The sequence below is a fragment of the Rattus norvegicus genome, chromosome 16 (genome assembly GCF_021556685.1).
Source record: "Rattus norvegicus strain SHRSP/BbbUtx chromosome 16, alternate assembly SHRSP_T2T, whole genome shotgun sequence".
NCBI lineage: Eukaryota > Metazoa > Chordata > Mammalia > Rodentia > Muridae > Rattus > Rattus norvegicus.
Window position 1 is genome coordinate 10,018,255 of NC_141549.1, and position 22,341 is coordinate 10,040,595.

Below are 22,341 nucleotides of genomic sequence, written 5' to 3' on the forward strand. Positions count from 1 at the left end.
CATGCCCAAAGCCCCTCCTGGTGGTCCCACCTCTGTCCAAGATAGACCTTATTATGTCTTCAAGCATTTCCTGGCCAGCATAGGCCACTGTCAGGCTTCTTCCCTGGCCTCTGTGGTTGTGTATACTGCCTGGGATACAATATAGGGGAACGGGAGCTCTCTGACGTCAGAAGCATCGGCAGGCTATTCATAGGAAAGCAGCGTGAAGGGAGGAGAACAGGACACTCTATGATCCCAGAGCGGCCGTGGAAGCCTCAGAACACCCAGAGGCTGACGGGGGCTGCTGTGTACGAGAGAGGAGGGCGGAGGAACTGTCAGCTGAGGTGGGGGAGGGCTGCCTGGGCGCCTGTGCTCTTGGCATTTCCAGTGTTCCAAAATATGGCCTTCTCTAATCACCATCGACATTCCATTCCATAGGCACCGGGGCTGACAGCTGTTCTTCTTTTAATAGCTACAAGAATTCTCAGTGACATCTTGAGCGCAGGGCATTGGCAGCGAGCGTGTGCATGGCTTTCGGCCCCCTTCCCTGGGTTTGTCCAGCATCAGAACCACACAGAGACGTGCACATCATCACACTCTGTCACCCCCACAGCACAGAGGAATCCCAGGGGCAGAGAGCATATGCCAGGAACATGGTCCACACATGCCCGAGCCGTTCTCTGCTGTCGGCCCCATATCTTCAAGAGCACATAGTCCCATGTAGATACTCCCTAGACACAGATCATACTTAGACCCTGCTACGGATGTCTGAGCGTCACAGCGTCCTGGAGGTAGGCAAGGAGAAGCTGGGATGTATGGGGTGGGGTGACTCTGAGAGGTCTGTTCACACAGCAAGCCTGCCTTTCTGGTCACTCTTTAGGCTACTTGTCCAGGCTTCCTGCCCTTTCACAGACAGCAGGTACTGGGCCCAGTTACCTTGGGAGTCTTGGATTTCTGTTCCTGGGGGCTGGAAGGAGCCTTGACTTCTCCATCTTCCAGGTCATGACTGCAGAAGGATTGTCCACTTGCTTGCTGGGCAGCTCCCCACGCAGCTGTTGTTTCTGTGTCTGTCCAGCCCTGGGGAGGTGGGAGAGCAACGTTGAGGTGAGAGGGACAGCTTACTTAGAGCATACTCATATCCCCTTCCCTTCAGCCTACACACAGGTATTTACTGAGGGGAACTCATGACATTATTTACAAAGTTGTGGTCAGCGAAGGGCAGGAAAGAACGTACTCCTGTGAGAGTGTTGGCCTGCTTAAGCATGTAGGTATTTAGACAGTGGCCTTCAGGAGAGTCAAGGCCTCTGCTTGCAAATGAGACAGACTCCTCATTTTCTGTAAGTGGTTTCTACTAGTGGTTCAAAAACGTAGATAGTTCTATATCTTAGCAGAAGGCCAGAGCAGTGGAAGACAAACTGGCCATGCTAACCCTCAGATACAAGAGGGTGTGGTGGGTCAAGGCTTGAAGTCAGGAATGATCTCAGTTTCCTGTAGCTTGTAGCTCTTTACACCTCCTGCAAGGTAGCGTTTGGTGCTAAGGTACAGGGATCCTGGGCCAGCTCTCATCATGGAGAAATGGGTGACTTGGAAAGTCCGTGTTTAGACTATCTTGCTGCTAGGTAACTTCAGACCACCTGTCTCCTCTCTGTCCTGGGTATTCCTGCTTGCCACAGAGGGTGATGCAGTGGGGGTGAATGAAGTGTCCCCAGGGCCAGTGTGTGGCTCTGCCACCCAGGTCCAGATCCCCAGGGCTGGTTGGGAAAGGAAAGGGGAGGGACTTACCACTTCACTCTCAGAACCCAGGGACTCTTGGCGCTTCTGCCCAGAGATCCAGCTGAGGTCTGAGGACTGGCTGCTCAGTGTGGAGCGATGGGTAGAGCGGTAGCTGAGGGAGGGGTGGCTGCGCTGGCCTGATACTCCAAGAAGCACCCCAAGGCAAGGCAAGTGCTGAGCAATGGCCGCCCTGCAGGGTCATGTTGCTGGTTAGGGTGAAGGGACAAGAAGGGGAGAAGGAAAGGACAGACTAACACAGGGATAGAGTTGGTGAACAGACAGACATTGGTGATGGGCACAGACAGATAGCTAGGTGAGAGAGATGGATAGGCTCCCAGGGCTGATGGGATTAACAACAGAATCAGGGTGTGGTAGGGGTAGTGGGTTCAACCAATCAGACATCACTTCATGGTCGCCTTGGATGTCATCTCTGGGAATGGGTGCCATGGGTGCTAGAGTGCTAGAGGCTAGACTGACTGAGGCCTGCATCAGGAGATTAGCAAGTGCTGGACACCTCCAAGCTGAGCGTGCTCTGAGTGCCCACAACAGTACCTCATTTTCACTTTGTTTTTTAGTAGAGCAAGAACCTGACCACATTACCTCAGGAGGCAAGCATGATTGCTGGGTCGTTGCAGGATGCCACGGTCTGAGGGCTTGCCTTTGCACAGGAAGCACTGCTAATGAGCCACCGTGGCTGCCTTAAGACATAGCCCTGTCGTTAGGACAGGCTTCCTCTCAGGTAGCCATTGATATCTTGTGGGATTCGGCAAAAGAAGGGTGGGGCCTGCCAACTGCGGACCCTCCCAGTGTTATTAACACGCCAAGACTTTCACGACCCCCAACTGATACACACATGAGAGACCAGAGAGACAGATAACTCCTGCCTTTCAGTGGCAGGCCCAGGCCTTCCATGCCCCCCATGGAGGCCGGGAGGAGGCCACACCTGTACTTGGGGTGAGTGATGGCATAGATGATAGGATTGTGGATGGCCGAGGCCTTGGCAATGACGGCTGGCACCGAGCTCATGTAGGGCGTCAGGATGTGCGAGTACCTAGGACAGAGAAGGTGTGTGGTCCCTTATCTATACCCCCGCTTGACTCTACGGCAGACCCTGCCAAGGCCCAAACTAAACCAGAGAGGTGTAAACCAACACAGCCAGGCCAACCCCATCCTTTTGTGCACTGCCCCCTTAGATGTCCTAGAGAAATTTCTGGTAGGCCCTTAGAGGAGACTGCATTGTTACTACTCAAGAAAATTGGTTCTCAGACAGCTCAAAGTAACAAAATCTCATTCCAATGCCAGAGCTACCAACCAGACTCAAGCTACTTACTGGTGGGCACCACTTAGGAACCCATTCTTAAGTATCAGCAACCTTATCTGTGTGCCTATGGATCCAGCTAAGGGGGACCCAAGCATCAGGTTCCCAACAAGACAGAACGTTTCCAGGCTACCTCTGTGTAGCCAGAGCTCCCCCACCACCACCACAGTATGTCTCTGAAGCTTCTGGGAGTTGGGTAAGCCTAGTGGGGTGAGGCACAGGGGAAGGGGAAGGTTGTAAAGCTGGATCTAGGATGTCAGGATGGCTGACTTGGGTCAGGTTGGAGGCAGAGGCCTGTGCTGTCAGCCCCTGTACAACTCTAGGGCTCCTGCTCACCCAGCAAAGCCCACCAGGGCCACAGTGGAGTAGGGAGCCCAGGACAGCACAAAGAGGAGAATGACGATCAGTGCGACCTTGGCCATCTTCCATTCACTCTGTAGCCGCTGCCACTGCCGCCGCCGCAGAGGGGACTCACCACAGCCCTCACAGGCCCTAGGAAGGTTGCATCTGGGTTGTAGCATGTACCAGGGTCACAACTACTGCGGGGAACCTCTCTGAACCATCTCTGGGGACATATAGAAGGGCTCATCTTTTCCCACACAGTCCTCATTTCACTAAGCCTCAGCTGCCCCCCAGTGGTTCTGCCAGGATTGCAGTCTCTAAGCCCTCCTCAGAGGGCCTTGTCTCCGGAAGGTTCCTAGATGATCCCATAAGCGCATGAGCCGATCTGGGCATGTTCTGTTCTGACAGGCAGACCCTCCCTTCTTGGGCTCACCTCTATGCGGCGCACTCACCGGCCTGTCTCTCGAATGGCCCTGAAGATGAAGATGTAGCAGAAGATGATAATGAGCAGAGGGAGGAAGAAGACAAAGCAGAAGAGCAGCATGGTGTAGGCGCGCACGAGGGGCGTGAAGGTCACGTAGTCCCAGGAGCAGGATGTCAGCAGCCCCTCGGGCACGTAGGCGCCTGGGAGCCGGGGACAGGCGCTCAGCCTTCACTGTGGTCCTGCTCAGGGTAGCTTGCTCAGGAGGGGTTTCAAAGGTGGAGCTTGGGGTTCCTAAGCACAACCTGGCCCTTAGCCACATGCCTACCCTGCTCCGAATGGAGAAAGCTGGTGGCAACAGAGAGATGTGAAGGGAGACGCCCACGTTGGTTCTAACGGGGACACCGGACACCGCTCTAGCCCTGACTGAAGCTAGCTTCTCTTTAGCCCCGGGGTCATGATCCTCAGGGCTAAAGTCTTGCAGCTTGTCCACCCTGCGGAGGCCTCACAGCCCAGTCCCTGACTGGTCTGACTCACTACAAACCACATGTCAAACATGCTGTCCTTGCTCCCACTCCCTTACCCTGGTGTGTGGTGACAGGTTTCCAGACTGATGCCCTACTCCCTGGTGAAGCTCGCTGAGTTTCCCCGATGCTAGTGATGCCACTGAACGGCCATCTGACTTGAGACTTAGGTGTCCATGAGGCTGTCTGACAGCTCTTCAACCCGACCTTCCTTAAACTTCTTGTCCCAGGCTATCTGCCTCTCCCCTAATTCCACCAACGCACTTACTCCAGCCAAAGAAAGGCGGCAGACTCCAGGCCAGGGCATAGAGCCAGACACCTAGCAGGACTAGTGCCGTCCGTCTCTTGGATCTCATGCCGATGGTGGCCAGTGGACGTGTGATCACCAGATAGCGGTCCATGGCTATGGCTGTCAGGGTGATCATGGAAACGATGCCAAAGACAGCCCCACAGAAGGCATAGAACTTGCAACCTGTGGGCAAACCCACTTCCCTAAGTCCCTGGGGAAGAAAGTTCCTGAGGATGGGACAAACTCAGCTCCTTTCCTACCTCCCAGAAAACACGGAACCATCTATCTCCACCCTGCTTGCTTACCACACCTGACCAGAATGGCAGAGGCCTCAAGACCAGAACCTCATCTTTCCTCTTCAGTCACGGGATTCAGGGTGCTGCCCACTTGCCCACCAGAAAAAATCACCTCACCTGGGCCACCTTCCACTGCAGCAGCGTCCCTCCATTAAGATCCCTTCTTCCCTAAGGCAAAAAGGAACCTCAAATGCCTACCTGTCTCCCCGAAGAGCCACTTCTTGTAGAGGCTGCTGGCAAAGAAGACCGGGGCCTGAGTGAACGACATAAGGAAGTCGCTGACTGCCAGGTTGATGATGAGCATGTTTGCCGGTGTCCGCAGGCCTCTATTCCTGTGAGGTCAGAGGAAGTCAGGGCATGCATGCCAATACTTCCAGGGCTATGGAAGGCCTCCCTCACCCTCAGCTCTCCACACATGCACATAAACACACATGCTACTACGCTAACCATACACAGGCACACAGATGTGCTGTGCATGCACACACAACCCCACACACATGCATGCACACGGGCTGGGGCTCTTGGGCCTCAGACCTGTGTCTCAGTCCAGCAGACACCACCAATCATATGGACTAAGGGCTCTCCTTGGTCTTCTTGGTCCTATCACTTTTTTCTTCTCACCCTCTGGATTACTCCCTCTGTGTGTCTCCCTGTACAAACCTCCCTGGACACAGTCTCCCAACGATGTCCCGCTACTCTCCCCCTCCCATTTGCTCTGATATCTTCTTACTACCTTCTCAGGCCTCCTTCCTCACTTCCCTACCTCTCTTCCTCCTTCTTCTGCCTCGTCTGGCCCTGCCCAACTCAGCCTGTCTCTTCAGAGTTCACACTTGAGGTGGCAAAAGGCCCAAGAACTTATGGTTGTGGCCTTGGGTCAGGTACCTTCACCAACCTCCTCTAACACCATCCATCTTAAGATATCTGGTCCTAAAGGGGGCATAGTGGTTCCCATTGTCCAGATGAGAGCACTCACAAAAGGACTTAGTCCCCATTACAGATCAGTAAGTTGCAAAGCTAGGATTCATCTCTAATCAATGCACACACAGGAGAAGGGCCAGTGATGGGGAAGCCACAGCTCCATGCTGGACAGATGAGATGTACACTCAAGGGGATAAAAGACTGGCTCAGTTCTTCCACTTGTCTGTGGAGGAGCCTGAAGCCTGCTTACTTCCTAGCCTGCCTGTTACACCAGCAGGTGGGGAGGAAAGCTGAGGCAAGGTGCTAGGAGTGACTGTGGAGGGTTTGAGGATCCTGGTGTTTAAAGATGTTCTTCAAGGTAGAGAAAGGGGGGGGTCCTCTGGGTGCAGAGGATGACAGAGGTGAGAGCAGGGACTTGAAGACCCTAACAGTACTGCTTGCCTCAGAGGTTATGTCTGAGGCCCAATGGGTTCCCTGGGCCACTTTTCGCTTTTCATCTGCTTGAAAGTTGATGCCTAGACCTGATACTATAGAAGGTAAGCTCCTCGCTTCTCTGCCAATCCTAAGGAGCCCTGGGTAGAGCTGGGTGTCACTTCTACCCTGTGCTCTGTCCTGTCTATATGTGTGGGTATGCATAGTGCCCTTGACCCCACCCCACCAACCAGGCACCTGCAGAAGGTGTAGATGACTGTCAGGTTACCCAGCATCCCTGTGAGTCCCACCAGCAGGATCACCGTGCCTAGGGTATAGTGAGCATGATCTGGGACGTCGACTGTGGGGAAGGGGACCCAGGCAGCAGCCTGAAGCCCAGGTGTCTGTAGAAAGAAAGAAAGGAGAGCATCACCTACAGATGTCCCTGGGAAGAATAGTGAGCTCCCAACAAAGCAAGGGGGTAAACTGAGGTATGGATGAAAAGCTATGGCCAGCCCATAGGGAAAAGCGCAGGTCTTCCAAAATTTATCTCTGAGCCCATATATGTCTGGATGCTGAGCTCCTGAGAGGGAAGTGAAAGGCTCAAATGGCCTGCTGGAGGTTAGCAGGACAAATGCATGCCTGCAGAACAGGGCGTAGCTTTGGTGACCTTGAGGAATCTATAGAGCTAGCTCCTGGGTCATGCCCTCCTGATGGATGGACACCCCGTAGCAAGCCACCAAGGAGAACTTGCAACCCCTGGAGTAAAACTGAGGACTGACACTGAAGCCTGGCAAAAGAGGAAGAAAAAAAAACTTGGGTTCCTCGGGGCTGCTGCAGGGAGGTCATTTCCGCCATGAGTGTACAGGGACTGAGAATATCTCCTAGGGAGAGGCAGGAGACTGCTCATTGTCCTGCCCAACACCCCACTCTGGCCTGAAGCATCCCAGAAGCCTGGGGCCTTCCCCCCTAGCATACTCCCACAGGGGAGCTAGTCAATTGCTGGAAAGAATAGATGTCACCAGGAAGGGTGGATTAGCGCCTGCCTTTCTGGTCCTCCCAAGGATCTCTGCCAATGAAGACACCGCCTGTGCCCTCTTGTCTCAGCCACTTTGTGTAGAGAAAGCTTAGAGAAGTTCTGTGATGCCCAAGGCCCTCAGACCTTTCTATTTCCCTGTCAAAACAGGAGTTGGGTGCAAGGCTGGCAACAGGAGGAGTCTCTGTGTGCACACATGCTCCCCAAACTTACCGTGGGGCTAACGGATAGAAGCTGGACTCTGACGGAGATGTTCTGAGTGCTGTTCCAAATGCCTTGTAGGAGGGCAGGGCTGGCGGTAAAGCTGGGATCCTGAGTTAAGCTTGAAGGGACTCTTGATTCTGAAGGAGAGTTCATGCTCAGGCTCTTGGAGGACTTAAAGGCATGGGAAGCTCAGGGATTGTCCAGATCGGTCCCCAGCTGGCTTTACAGCATCCTTAACACCGTGGCCTGGCCCACCGGCTCCCTGTTCACATCCCCAGCCTAGATCCAGCCTGGAGCTGCTGTTTGGGCTGCTGACTGCTCAATGTCTAATGAAGCACAAAGGCATGAGTGCCACGCGGCAGGATCCCTCCACACTTTTAAGTAGCAGTACAGGGTAGGGAGGGGATTACACATGCTCAGTGGCTCCCTGCTTCTGGCAGTCTCCGAAGTGGGTCCTTGATGTCAGTCCACAAGGGTCTGATGGTGACTTCATGAATATGTGTGTATATGTGCATACGAATACCTATGGGGACACTAGCAGCCTCAGCTCCTGGACATGGGGCAAGAGGCTCTGTCCTTCGCACTTCCTCTCTTCTGAGAGCTCATCAGGAATGGCCCCTGTTCTTCTGAGAGGCATGGTGGTCACTGGGGAAGTAAATCTATGTAAGATTCTGTCTTTGAGTCTATCCATGAGCCCACAACATCTTCACACTTCCCTGCCCAAAGGGAGATGCTATAATGTATCATTAGTTTGAGACCAACTTGGGGGACATAGTGATAATTTCTCTTTAAAAAAATGTAGGGCTGGAGAGATGGCTCAGCAGTTAAGAGCACTGACCGCTCTTCCAGAGGTCTTGAGTTCAAATCCCAGCAACCACATGATGGCTCACAACCATCTGTAATGAGATCTGATGCCCTCTTCTGGTGTGTCTGAGGACAGCTACAGTGCACTCACATATAATAAATAAATAAATCTTTAAAAGTCAAGTAGTTTTGGGGCTGGAGAGATGACTCAGGGGTTAAGAGCACATGCTATTCTTTCAGAGGAGCCAAGTTTGAAATCTAACACCCATGCCTCAAACTCCAGCACTCTACTGGGCTCTTTCAGGAGCATGGACATTACCCACATGCAGATGCACACACATTATCATCATCATCAACAACAACATCATCATCATATCATCATCATCACAAATTTAAAAGGTGGTTTTTTTCCTGGAGAAACTAATACACCAAGGCTCATCAGGATGTATGCTGTGCCCTTCTCATGCCTGTGTGTGGGCCAGGCTTCTGCCATACCATGGAGCTAAGTGCAAGCTTGGGGTCCTCCTCCTTGCTATTGTTCCTCTCTGATGATTCACCACAGTAGTCTTATCTGAGAGTACGGAGCAGCCGAGCTCAGGTACTAAACCAGCAGTTCTTAACCTTTCACAGGGGCTGTCTAAGACCATCAGAAAACACAGATATTTTTGGTTCATAACAGTAGCAAAATTACAGTTACGAAGTAGCAATGAAAATGACTTTATGGCGGGGGGAGGGGGGTCACCAACACCAGGAGGAACTGTATTGAAGGGTTTGAGTATTAGGAAGGTTGAGAACCACTGCCCTAGACAGTCAGGTCACGGCTGCCAGAGGAGTAAGGAAGTATCTGTCAGCACCAGCTTCTAGTACCTTGGGACCTTCCTGAAGGTTAGATCCAGGATCTGGTAAAGGGTTAAAGAGGCTTGAACCCATGGGATGCAGAAGTCACAGGCAGGGTTTTTTGCTTGGGGAAAGAGCAGCCATTGAAACCGCCTTTCCTAAAGATTGCTGAAGGCCTGCAATTCCAGCCTCTACTCGAGTGCAGCTCCCCAGTCCTCGCCTGTCCCCTGCTCAAACAGACTTTGTCAGTGTCATCAAGGAAGCCCTCCTGAGGACCTGGGGTGTTCACAACCACCTGTGCATCCTCTGCGGCACTTAGTGACATCATTGCACCCGGTCCCCCCTCTCTCTTTTTTTTTTTTTAAAGATTTATTCATTTATTATATATAAGTACACTGTAGCTGTCTTCAGCTACACCAGAAGAGGGCATCAGATCTCTTTACAGATGGTTGTGAGCCACCATGTGGTTGCTGGGAATTGAACTCAGGACCTCTGGAAGAGCAGTCGGGTGCTCTTAACCCCTGAGCCATCTCTCCAGCCCTGGTCCCCTCTCTCTTGAGGCCACACACAGGTCTGTTTTGTTTATTTCTGCGGCCCTCTGAGCAAAGCAGCACCCACACACACTGCACAAGAGGGAAATGCCTTTTCTCCTTGGTCCTTGCTTCTCAGGGGGTGGTCTGGGGGGCCAGCCCCTTGAAGCCTGTGGGAGTCGGGCAATTCCACACACATTACGTGCAGGGGGAGGTGCTGGTCTGGGTTCTAGAGGACTTCATGGGAAGGGTGGGGAACAGCAGATTTGAAAAGACACCAAAACCACCTAGAGATTAGTGACGGTAGGGTGCACTGCCTTGCCTGAGGCTAGAAGGACTAAGGAGTGAAGGATCTTGAGAATTCCAGGAGTTGGGACTGTCCACCTGGGTGTCATGGAAGGAAGATCCTCACAGCCGAGATGCCTTGTGACACATGAGCTGGGGGCAGGGTGACAGTGCAAACTGGGCGTCAGCTAGCTTCCATGTGTCATTCATCCCCCCACCACTGTTACCCCTCTGCCGCTGTCGTCCGTGGGCTCACTGGGCTCCAGTTCACCTGCCACACTCCTGTTCTTTGATTATCTTACCCAAGCCCAGATGCTGCTCCCTTGAGAATGGTAGTTTGAGTCATGGGAGGGGCTGTGGTGCCAACTTTTGGCTTTGCCCAGATTCCGTGGTGTCTCTGCTCATCCTGGTTTCAGCATCTACCAGTGATCCCACTTATCTCCCCACCCCCACCCCACCCCTGGCCGCTGTACTAAGGGAGACCAGGGGCTCACAGCCCTTACTGCTTGAAGTCCGCCCTTCACGCTTCCATAGCTTGCCTGACAGGAGGTGGGAAAAGCTTTTTAAACCTCTCCTTCCTGGAGGTGCTGCTGGGGACATGGGAAGTGGGAATCCTAAGAGGGTTGAGAGCCTGGTGAGAGGCTGCCAAAGTGACGGGAGTGTGTTCATTTAGTGTTAGACCAGCAGTGGGCCCTGGGTAGGTGTGGAGAAACTGCACTGGGGATGGGGGTGGGGGGGATATAACCCACCCGGCAACAACGATTCTGTCCGTAGGGCCCCACGCTGACTTTACTTAAGGGTCTTCCAAACTCCAGAATTCTTGTCCTCTGTGGAAAAGCCCTCAACATCCTCACCAGAAAATCTGATTGTGAGGCTAAGAAGGTAGGAGGCTCCTGGCCCCTCCCCACCATCATTTATGGCCACAGTATCCACAGCACAGGACATCTCTGGTTCACCCTGGGCGGTGGGATTGTAATTCCAGTCTCAAGTCTTCCAGGCCTCCTCTGGGGATTGGCTTCCTCATCCATGGCCTATATGGTTACCCAGAGGCTCCTGGCAAATTCCAAGGAGCTGTTTCCAGGGGGAATATTAAGTATCATAATGAGCACAACCCTGAAGGCAGCAGGCCAACAGCCTTCCATTACCTGGAATCTGGCAAACCCTGTGAGAATGGGAGCCTCCTCCTCACGGCCCAGGGGAGGAGCTAGGAACAAAGACCTCTATGCTTCCTTTTGCTGTGGAACCTGTCTGAACATCTCCCTCCTTCCCTGGCCAAAGCATCCTAACCCAACCTAAGGCCCCAGACAAATGACCCTGGAATCCTGTTAGCACCCTGAGACATCCAAAATTCATTTGTTTCCTTTGGCTTTCTTCTCCTTTAGCTAACTCCCCACACCCTCACATAAACGCTCCCCAGTCTCTCCTCCGAAACCCTACATTAGCCAGAGGACTCAGGCAGGGGAAAGTGAGGACTCCCAAGAGCAGTGGAGAATGTGACAGAGTCTGCACACCCTGTGAGACTGCCCCCATGGACATCTGCAGCCTTTCCTGAGGTTCCTACATTCCCGGCTGAGGGCACTGGCCCTGGGTACTCAGGCCAGCCCCCAATGGTGGGTTTATTTAGTCTATCTGTGCCGCACAGCGAATCCAGTCTGAGGCACTCAACACCATCATGAAAGAGGCACTCATTCATCCGTTAAGCTTCTACAGCCTGGGTTACCATCAGAGACAGCAGCTACCCTGGGTGAGCTCGATGTTTAATTTGGGAGGGGGCAATATGGTCGTGTCTCAGAGCCCAGCCTGCTCTTCCCTCAGGCAAGCTTTCTATGGAGAAGGGCAGGCGAGGTATAAGAATGAGTTAGGGACACACAAGCAATGCCTCTGAATCAAACTTTTAACTCGAAACTTGGCCACACACCCACGATGGGCATGTGGGTGTGCACAGAGCAGAAACCCTGGCCATGTGGCTGGCTCGCTGTTCCCACCCCACTGCCCACTGAAAGTGAGTGCACGTTACCAGGTAATTAAGGAACGAGGTGCATTCCTTAGGGCTTTGCTGCCGCTTTGTGCACAGCACCAGGGCTATGTAGAGGCTTATAGACCCAGAGATCAACTTCCTTCAGAACGGGAGGGAAATACCATGCTTTCTCAATATATTTCTGCTGATCATAGCTATGTATCCAAGTCATTCTGTACAAAGTAGGGTCTCTGTGTGAGGAGAGGAGGAAAATATCCATTTGTCTTGATGACAGAGCGATTTTTACTTTATTATTATTCCAGACAGTTTCTCTGTGTAAATCTGGCTGTCCTGGAACCAGCTCTGTAGACCAGGCTGGCCCACTTGCCTCTGCCTCCCAGTGCTGGGATTAAAGGTGTGCACCACCACTGCCAGACCCAGAGCAGTATCCAATGGCTGAGAGAGCTGAGGTACCAGAGAGAAATGAAACAGGATAGAAATCTACAGGGACTCTCAGAGACCTTCTCAACCACAGTGTTCTACCACAGGACTATGTACCTGGGTCTGCTCTGGCTCTATCCCACCAGCCATAGCTTATGTTGGTGCAGCCCCAGGATGGTTCTGCATACAAACTGCAGGTGTCTTTTGCCGTGGTTGTCAACATGGCAGCGAAATCCCAAAGCTGTAAACAGTGCAGATTTTCTCTTCTTCCCATTAGGCCTCGGCACTGCCCTTGAGGACTTAGGAGACAAAAGGCTAAGAGAACATGTGAGGGAAGCCCACAGAGCAAGCTTACAACTTGACAATTGACCACACACATAAGATAGGCCTAGAAAAGCCTGCCATGTGGGTGCCCCGTGGTCCACACACCTTGGCCCATCCCTATGGCCAGCACATCAGCTGTTTGCTGAAGATGGACTTTGGGTAGCATTTCAGCCCCACCATTGGCTGGCCGTTGCAAAGACGTGGGCAGAGACGAAGAACGACAAACACTGTAGTTCCTTGCCCACGGGATCAAGGCAGGACCATGTACCACATGATGTGATGCTTATGGAACCAACATACACGGTGACCCCATAAAGGTAATCTCATCTAGTGATACTCTGTGAATGCATTTTGCAACACAGCGGAATCACCTACTTACAGACTTCTCCGAACGTATCCCCGTCAAAAAGCAAAGCAGCGCCATGTGGAAACCCAACTGCTTTAAGAAACTCATGGTAGTGCTGGACATTGGCCTTACCCAGAGTCCAGGTTCCGTCTCTTGAGGCCATGAAGAGGAGGGAGCTTGCTGCCCTCCACCAGGACCACGTTGTCCATACAGCACACCTGCCAGGTGATTTCCTGGGATTTTTCAAAATGTTGGCACCTGAGTCCATCCTCAGGGACTCTGATCGGTTGGCACTGGGAAGTTTTAAAAACGCTGCTCTCTGTTTGAATATTATCTGCTGCTCTGTGCCCACCCTGGGCACCCATCACGCCCTCTGTGGTGGTTTGAATATGCTCGACCCAGGGAGTGGCACTGTTAGGAGGTGTGGCCTTGTCGAAGTGGGGTGTGTCACTGTGGGCGTGGGCTTTGAGACTCATCTCTTAGCTGCCTGGAAGCCAGTGTTCTGCTAGCAGCCTTCAGATGAAGAGGTAGAACTCTCGGCTCCTCCTGCACCATGCCTGCCTGGATGCTGCCATGTTCCTGCTTTGATGACAATGAACTGAACCTCTGAACCTATAAGCCAGTCCCAGTTAAATGCTGGCCTTTATAAGAGTTGCCTTGGTCACTCACGGTGTCTGTTCACAGCAGTAAAACCCTAAGACAACCTTGCACGCATTGCAGATATCCCGGCTCCCAGCTCTGACTCTGTCTTTGATGCAGCTAGGGCTGAGAATAAACTTCCTTCTTCTTTGGTCTGCAGCGGCTCAGAATCAAGACCTGCATTTAGGCTGCTGCCAGGTGCCATCCGAGCCTCTGACAAACGGGGACAATGAGTAGGGACGGGAACCAGACACTGGCATGTCAAGAGCAGAAGGACATAGGAGAGGAATCTGGAAGACGATGGGCACATGCTGTGCGGGAGAGGACAGACAGAGGGGCCAGGTCCTCAGCCTGAGGTGTGTGGGTTGAACCATGAACTTGGATGGGGAAAACAGAAAGAAACAAAGAAAGGAAGAACAAATAAGAAAGAAACTAACATCTTTCTTCCCACTAACCTCTAGCCGAGATTTGAGTTCTTCTCTGTGATAAACTTGGGAAAAGCTTATCACACACCGTGGCACTGCAGTGAGTGGAAATCCCAGGCAGGAGCGGGCTGCGGGTGCCACTGCCCTAAATTACGCCTCCACTCAGACCTGAGGTCAGACCTTCTGGTTGGAGGATACTGACCGACAATAATATTAGCAAGATGGCAAATGGTGGGTGTCACCCTCGGTAATATCACTCCAGTGTTTCCAGTGCCCTTTGTTATCTGCGTACTTTATTTTATGCATCAGGCAGCATTCCTGGGGCTAGGCAAGGTGATTCCGTAGGTTAAAAATGCTTGCCTGGGTTTGGAGAGATGGCTCAGTGTTAAGAGCACTGACTGCTCTTCCAGAGGTCCTGAGTTCAATCCCAGCAACCACATGGTGGCTCACGACCATCTGTAATGGGATCTGATGCCCTCTTCTGGTGTGTGTGAAGACAATCACAGTGTACTCATATAAATAAATTATATATTTAAAAGACAAACCAAACCAAACAAACAAAAGAACGCTTGCCTGATGACCAAAGTGTGTTCCCTAGAACTCAGAGGGAAGGTGGGGACTGAGTCCTCAGTTTTGTCATCTGACCTCTACATGTGTACCATGCATGACACAGGTGCACCCACACTCACCCAGACTCAGCATATATGAACAGGCGTGTACACACACACACACACACACACACACACACACACGCATACACTCACACACACTAAATGCAAATGTATATTAAAAACTCCCGGGGTCACTGCGCCGGTGTCTCCCCACGTGCATAGTGAACTAAGGGCATCATGAGGTAGAGACGGGAGCTCCAGTGACCCCCACCTTCAGGAACTTCAACGCGGAGAAGCAAGCGGAGCGGGAGATCAGTTAGAGGAAGCCCTCCATGCATGCACCCAAGCACCCTTCCACCTGCAGTCTCCTGCAGGAGCACCTGAGTCAGTATCCAGAAATCAAGGAAGAAGTTTCTAGAAAAGGTAACAAGCTGCTGTCATTACTAAGAGATGTGTATGTCGATTCCAAAGATCTGGTGCCTCTCTTGCTGGTAATGGAAAAGACGGTAAACCACAGCAAGAACCAAAGGAATCCAGACTGCTGATAGGAGATCACTATGACAAGAGTCTCATGGCCATTCCCAAAGGCAAGATTGCTGTTGTAGAAGCACTGACCCTTCTCAATAATCATAAACCCTCTCCAGAAACACGGACTGACGAGAAAATCACGCAAGGACACCATTTAGAACTGAAAGATGTAAATTCCCTTCTCAATATTTCCTTACTTTGCAGTCAAAATCGTTCCTCCTGAAGACAGGAAAGCAAGACAATCAAAATGAAGAAAATCCCTAAACGATTTCCTAGGTGTGCTCCCAAGCTCCGAGTCCCTGATTTTCGTGTGTTAAATTATACAAGTTACTTTGAGTTGAGGACCGTAACCTCTTCAGGATGGTTCATGTAATTTTTAATTTATGTATATATAGTTCCTGGATATATGTCAGCAGTATTGATCTCATGACCCGAATGATTCAATATTAAGTTTCAGTTTCCAGTTTAGGATGGCTTGTTCTTTGTAGGAGACACTGAAAGCAAGAGCCCTCTTGACTCCTATAAGACGCATTCTGTTAAGGACAGAGACATGCGACTATTTTCCCCAAGTGAAGCAAGAGAGGAAATTGAGTGCAAAGGAAGAAAAATATATATCAGTACTCTACAGAATAAAAATCCATGAGGGTTTTTTAATGTTTTAAATTGGTTTTAAATATGAAATAACTTTTTAGAAGGATTAGTGGTGTCTGAGACATGCTAGCTGTCTCTCTTCTGGCAAATAGAAATAGGTAAGTTGAAAAGTTTTTTGAGGGGGGCAACACTTAAGACTATTTGAATAGACAGCTCCCGTTAATTTAGAAATGAGAGGAATGTGAATGAACAGGTGAAAATAGGAGGATCCGATTCGATAACCAACCGTTTATACCTGTTTTCATTCTTGGAGAAAATGTAGCTGGGAGAAGTATAAAATAAATCCCTGAAGGGACCTAGAAAGCTACCGATTTATCACTTAAACTCTGGAGCACGGTACACTCCAGTATTAGAATCTCAGATGAGGTGATAGGAGTTCGGCTCATTCTGGTGTGCTGTACCTGTGGGTTCTTGACCGTATTGTTTGACCTCTCTGAAAGTGAATTTCTATAAAAGTAAAACTCTGCTTGTGTAAATTCCAGGACAACAGTGAGGATAAATGACAAAAGGCCAGGCAAGTACAGAGTCTTGTAGTTAAAATGGGTGTCTACAGAACATACAATGGAGTTGTCTATAGTTACAATGCAAGGAAACCAGAATTTAGATTCTCAGAATCCTACTTGTATTTTTACTTATTCTGCCAAATGAAACCCATTTCCAGAGAACAGAATGGAGTTGGGGGAACTAGGCTTGTCCATGTTCTTTCAAGGGAACAAACAGGCATACTTGCCTCGAGAGTCCCCCGGAAATGATGTGGAATCCAGCATGGTGATGAAGGGAGGCAGCGTAACAGCAAAGATGGGAGATGAACGAAAGTTTGTAAGCTTTATCAGATCTAGTCCCGGTGAGTAAACTATACCTACTTATTTGTGGTTCAATACAGACGTTTAAGAGAACAAGCTAATTTAAATCATTGCAAATTAAAAATGCCGCCAAAAACCATCTTCCTTCAATTCAAAATGAATGTGAATCAGTAGTACTCGCTCATGTTTCCTGGGTGGCTAGCAGATGTAAATATGGTTTCTTTTATGGTATCACAATAAAATCCTTCCATTTTACACATTAAAAACAAAAACAAAAACACTCCCGGAAGTGGGGCATTGTGGGAGGAGCTTGTGATCCCGGCAATGAGATCAGGAGTTAAGGCCTGGGCTATAGTAAGTTTGTAGCGTGGGCTAGCCTATCTCTTAAAAACCAAACCAAACCAACGACACCACCAAAGTTCTGGAATAGTTGGGTATATCTATAAACCCCAGCGCTCAGGACGCTGAAGCAGGAGGATCTGGACCTCAATCCAGATGGGCTACATAGACAGATCTGGTTTCAAAAAGACAAAAATGAAAACAAGATAAAACATCCCTGAAAAGGTCACCATACACCCCTCAGGACTTCAAGGGCCCACAGCCAACGTCCAGAGTCTCGGAGCCAAAGATAAAGTGTCAGCAGTGTCCGGGGTATGATTGCAGGAGTTGGCTAAGGCTTCCCTTGAGATCTCCACCCATTGCCTGAGGGTCCCCCGATCTGTTTCTCCAGCTGGGGAGATGTCTGGACTCGCCTGGTCCTCAGAGGTTTTCCGTCTGCACTCCTGAGCCCTGGCATCTGCCTTACTGCCTGCCGTCCCACATCCTGGCATCAGCTCCGTTGGCGCGCAGCCCCCAGTGCAGAGATGGATGGCGACCTGAACTTGGTATAGTGTCTCCCCAGGGGGACAGAAGGTGAAAGGCAGAGCCTGGCACTGGAGAAAAACACCTAGGACAACTGCTAAACTACAGTGTAACCGCTAATGCCTGTGGTTGCCCCTCCCTGTAGAGAGAAAAGGAACGGAGCCCAGGGCTGGGCCCTGAAATCAGGCCTCAGAGTGCAAAGCTCACAGCCCAGCCCAGACTGCCCTCTGCACTTCTCACGTTGAAAGTCTGTGGTCCCCACTAGGAATATTTGCTTTTCTCTGATGATTAGAAAGGCTTCAAGAATCACAGTTCTGCTAGCAAAGCCTGCACACTTTCTCTCCAAGGACTGAGAGTCAAGATTTCACATTGGCTTGAAAAGAACAGTCATTCAGTCAACCCTTATCCCACAGGTACTGCAGGGCAGGGCGCGGATGAGTCACCTCCCTGGATGGGGATGAAGTCTGTTACCTGAGGGGTGGGTAGGGGTGGGGAGTGAACCCCTCCGCTGGTTTTGTAGAATTTGTTTTCATGATTTGAGACACAAACACATCCTTTAGAAATGAGAAGTTTCTATGAAAGCTGTTTCCTGCCCATTGCTCCTGCCTTATAGTCAGTCCATCTCCCGGAAGAGCTCCCAACCCTTCAGTGTCTCTTCTGTTTGCAATGCCAAATCTGGGTTTGGAATTGGTGGGAAGGGACTTTTCTTGTCGTCTGCTAAACCCCAAAAGCAGTAGCTGCGAGGGTTAGAGGTACCAGCCTTCTGGAAGGATGCCTTCCAAACATCCAAGGAGCTCAAACTTGGGTTCGGTCTAAACCCCATCATTCATTCAGCTCCACCAGTCTAGAGGCCCACATGGGTGCCTTTCTTCCCATGGGCCTGGCAGCAGCAGAGTGTTTCTCAGAAATAAAAACCAATTCCTTATGATTAACAATGTATCTGAAGTGGTAGAGTGCATACTTAACATGCCCAATACCCTGGGTTCTGTCCCCACTACACACACACACACACATACATACACACACACACACACACACACACACACACAGAGAGAGTCTCACTCTCTATCTTATCTTATCTCACTATCTTATCTCCATCTCTTGTATTATATTTCTTTGAAGTATTAAAGAAAATTCTAGACATTATATGTCGATCAGAGAATAACGTTTGACTTAGCACCAGCTATACCATTATGTTCTTCTTGGAAAAGGCCATAGTTCCTTTAAAACGCCTCAGGTTGAGACAGAGATCAGACTTCCCTGACTGCTCCAAGGTTATTTTAATCACACCATTGATTATAAGATTTTTAAGTTTCTTTGAATCAGTTAGAATTGCCTTGCCTTTTTTTTAATCTTAAGAACAATCCTTTCAGATCCTTTGTCTGAAACCTAATCCATCATGACCATGTGGCAAATGCCAGAACTGTTTGCTTTTTCCACCCTTTAGTGAGCAGGGCTTTCGGTGGCCCTCAGTGCCACACCAGCCTTGCACCTCCTCCGAAGGGTCAGCCGGGTCCCCATTTCCACTTACGACAAGCACAGCCTCTGAAAACCTAGTTCCTCAAGAGCTTCAGGGCACTGACCAGGGAAATGGGAATTCTTAACTCTGTTCTTATGGCCCCAAGAAATGAGGTGATTTGCTTTGAAGAGTTTTGTTTAAGATATTAGGAATAAAAACGGGGTCTCTCATATGCTATGCCACGTATTCTATCATCGTGCTGCACCTCCAGACTCAAGAACGAGGTGTCTAAAATACCCACTGACTGATTCCACAGGAGACGTCAGGGTTATTAGTGCCCTGCGCGCCACCTGGAAACAATTGCTAGCTTGAACGTTCATGTAGAGAAATCAGATGACTGCAGCTCCAATCACCTCGATCCTCAGTAGATGAGGGATTAATTTCCTTTTTTGTGTTCTCCTTTGGACAGGACGGCCATTCCTCTGGCTTTTGCTTGACAGGGTTTTTCTGTGTAGCCCTGGTTGTCCTGGAACTCACTTTGTAGGCCAGATTGGCCTCGAACTCAGAGATCCACCTTGCCTCTGCTTTAAAGGTGTGGCCACTACTCCCAGGGGAATGAACTTATTCAAGGGATGTCCCATGACAAACGAGGCCATCTGTTCTCTCTCTATATTCAGAAATTAGAAAAACACCTGTGGGCCTCTTGTCAGCCTTGCTTAAAGCTTTGGTTATCACTTGATGCTATCCATTGTAGTGATATGCTGTGCTGCAGGTTTGACTTAATCTTGTTTTTCAAGGATCCATTGTAGGGGAAGGTTTGGTCCTCTGGGTGGGTTTTGGAAGCCGCCTCAGGAAAGGGCTGATGAAAACTCCTTCACTGGCACTGTGGCACCCCAGTCTCTCTGACTTCTAATTCTCTCTTTCACACGTGAGCCTCCATCGTGATAAGAACGCAGTTAGAAGCCCCTTTGATAAGACTAATACAGGCCCTTGAGCTTTCCCCAAGCCTTTGCTTTTTATTTGATCTCCTTCAGGTGTCCCACTTAGTAAAGCAAAGGCTGGCTGGTAGGCCGAGTCAGTCGTCTATGTATCAAAGAATTGTAAATTTTTGAAAAGATGTATTTATTGATTTTCCATATGGGAGTACACTGTCATTCTCTTCAATTAGATCCCATTACAGATGGCTGTGAACCACCATGTGGTTGCTGGGAATTGAACTCAGGACCTCTGGAAGAGCAGCCAGTGCTCTTAACCACTGAGCCATCTCTCCAGCCGCTTGTAATTTTTTTATACATCTCAGTAAGGTTCTCTGATTTTTTTTCATCAAATGGGTTTAAATAACTTCCCAATAGCTTAGTCTTTTTTTTTTAAAAGAGAGAATTGTTTAATACACACACACACACACACACACACACACACACACTGTAGCTGTCTTCAGACACACCAGAAGAGGGCATCAGAACCCACTATAGATGGTTGTGAGCCACCATGTGGGTGCTGGGATTTGAACTCAGGACCTCTGGAAGAGCAACCAGTGCTCTTAACCACTGAGCCATCTCTCCAGCCCTTATAGTTTTATTTTTAAGAGACAAATCTCCATTAGTCCAGGCTAGCCTTGAACTCCAAACTGAGCCTAGGGTGACATTGAATGTATGGTTATTCTGCACTTGGGATTACAGGCATATGCCATCATCCCCTTTGTGTGTGTGTGGCGGGGGAGGGGTAATGGGGGAAGTAGAGGAATGACAGTTGGCTGAAGCTGATAACTAGCTAATGTGTACCTGACGATGTCTCTACCATTCTTTTCTGTTGTTGTTTTTATTTTCTCTTGAGGCAGAGTATCACTATGTAGCCCTGGCTGTCCTGTAACTTACTATGAAGGCCAGGCTGACCTCAATCTCACAGAGATCTGCCTGCCTGTGCCCCCTGAGTGCTGAGCTTAAAGGTATATAATATATATATATATATATATATATATATATATATATATATATATTTTCCACGTTTGTGGTTTAAACTGAGGTGATTTAGAGAGCTTTCCTAGCATAGCATTGTAAGGAATGAGCATGCCCCTCTGATAATGAGTAACTCTGGGTGGCAGCACTGCTGTTAGTAATTTAGCTAAAGTCATGATGGCATCTAAAGAGTGGAGCTGGTATTTAGTCTGCAGGACTTCACTCTGAGCCCTTGCCCTAAACAATTCAACTGTTATGCTGAGTCAGAGCCGATCCCTTCAGGACGGGAAACTGCTCTGTATCACATCCCTATGGCTGTCTTTGGCTATCAGTCACTCGCAAATAAGCAGGTTATTTTTGTCTCCTGGGTAGTACAGTGGCTTATTAGTCCTAATATTCTGTGGACATTGTCAGTGTGCCATAAGAACGGGAAGGGGAGGGGCTGGGGATTTAGCTCAGTGGTAGAGCGCTTACCTAGGAAGCGCAAGGCCCTGGGTTCGGTCCCCAGCTCCGGAAAAAAAAAGAACCAAAAAAAAAAAAAAAAAAGAACGGGAAGGGGAGAGCACAGGTCTCCTGGAGGGTCATTTAGATACCTCAGCTGGAGGATGCGCTGCTGGATATTTGAGAAGTGGTGGGTGTGGCAGTGGTGACATTCACCTTTAATCCCAGCACTCGGTGAGTTCGAGGCCAGCCTGGTTTACAGCGCTAGTTCCAGGACAACCAGGGCTCCACAGAGAAATCCTGTCTGAAAACAAAACAAAAAGAGAACAGGAAGTGGTGTGTTAGTTAGCTCGGCTGTGGGAGAAAACAGCTTATAACAATGTATCTACATGTTGCTGTGCACACTGCAGGGGTGCAGGCTGCCTACCTCTGTCCTCTCATTTCAGAACCAGCTTGGACAAGCCAGAGAGAGTGGAACTGGTTATTGACTCTTGGTCTATCTGTCCAGCTGTGGTATAAAATGTTCCTGTAGCATTCCACTCACCAGAGCGGGTCAAGGAATTAGACTGTACCTTTGGGAGGAAACTTCAGATCCCACAAATAATCCTCTTACAGGGAACAGAGTGGACGGTTGGCATTCGTAATCCAATTACTTGCCTATCCCAAGATAGTAACCCACAGAGGGCAGGCGATTGCTGTTCTATTTCCATTGTCACACATCTCATTTGTGCAATATTTGTATATATTTTTATAACGCAACAGCCGGTTGGGGAGCTCTCTCGACATGGAAACCCCACCACTGTCCTTGAATCAGTTATCTGGTCACCTGAGTTTTTTGTTTGTGTGTTTGTTTGTTTAGTTTTTTGTTTGCTTGCTTGTTTGTCTGAGACAGATTCTCTCTATATACTTCTGGCTGTCCCGGAACTCACTCTG

The 22,341-nt window shown here is 49.8% G+C and overlaps 1 protein-coding gene and 1 pseudogene across 3 annotated transcripts in view; one reads left to right on the forward strand and one right to left on the reverse strand.

Moving 5' to 3' along the window:
* Positions 1-22,341, reverse strand: part of Opn4 (opsin 4) — an 84,932-nt gene that overhangs the window by 1,315 nt on the left and 61,276 nt on the right. Inside the window, exons 2-11 of one of the 3 annotated variants that reach the window (XM_087587460.1) lie at positions 21,561-21,712; positions 7,521-7,648; positions 6,530-6,675; positions 5,141-5,274; positions 4,626-4,829; positions 3,865-4,036; positions 3,407-3,562; positions 2,696-2,803; positions 1,762-1,942; positions 916-1,056 (exon numbers count right to left, since the gene is read on the reverse strand). In XM_087587460.1, the coding sequence (XP_087443586.1) occupies positions 916-1,056; positions 1,762-1,942; positions 2,696-2,803; positions 3,407-3,562; positions 3,865-4,036; positions 4,626-4,829; positions 5,141-5,274; positions 6,530-6,567 (1,134 nt within the window). In that variant the 5' untranslated portion in view covers positions 6,568-6,675; positions 7,521-7,648; positions 21,561-21,712. 3 annotated transcript variants of the gene reach the window in all.
* On the forward strand, positions 13,112-15,528 carry Ndufaf4-ps2 (NADH:ubiquinone oxidoreductase complex assembly factor 4, pseudogene 2; annotated as a pseudogene).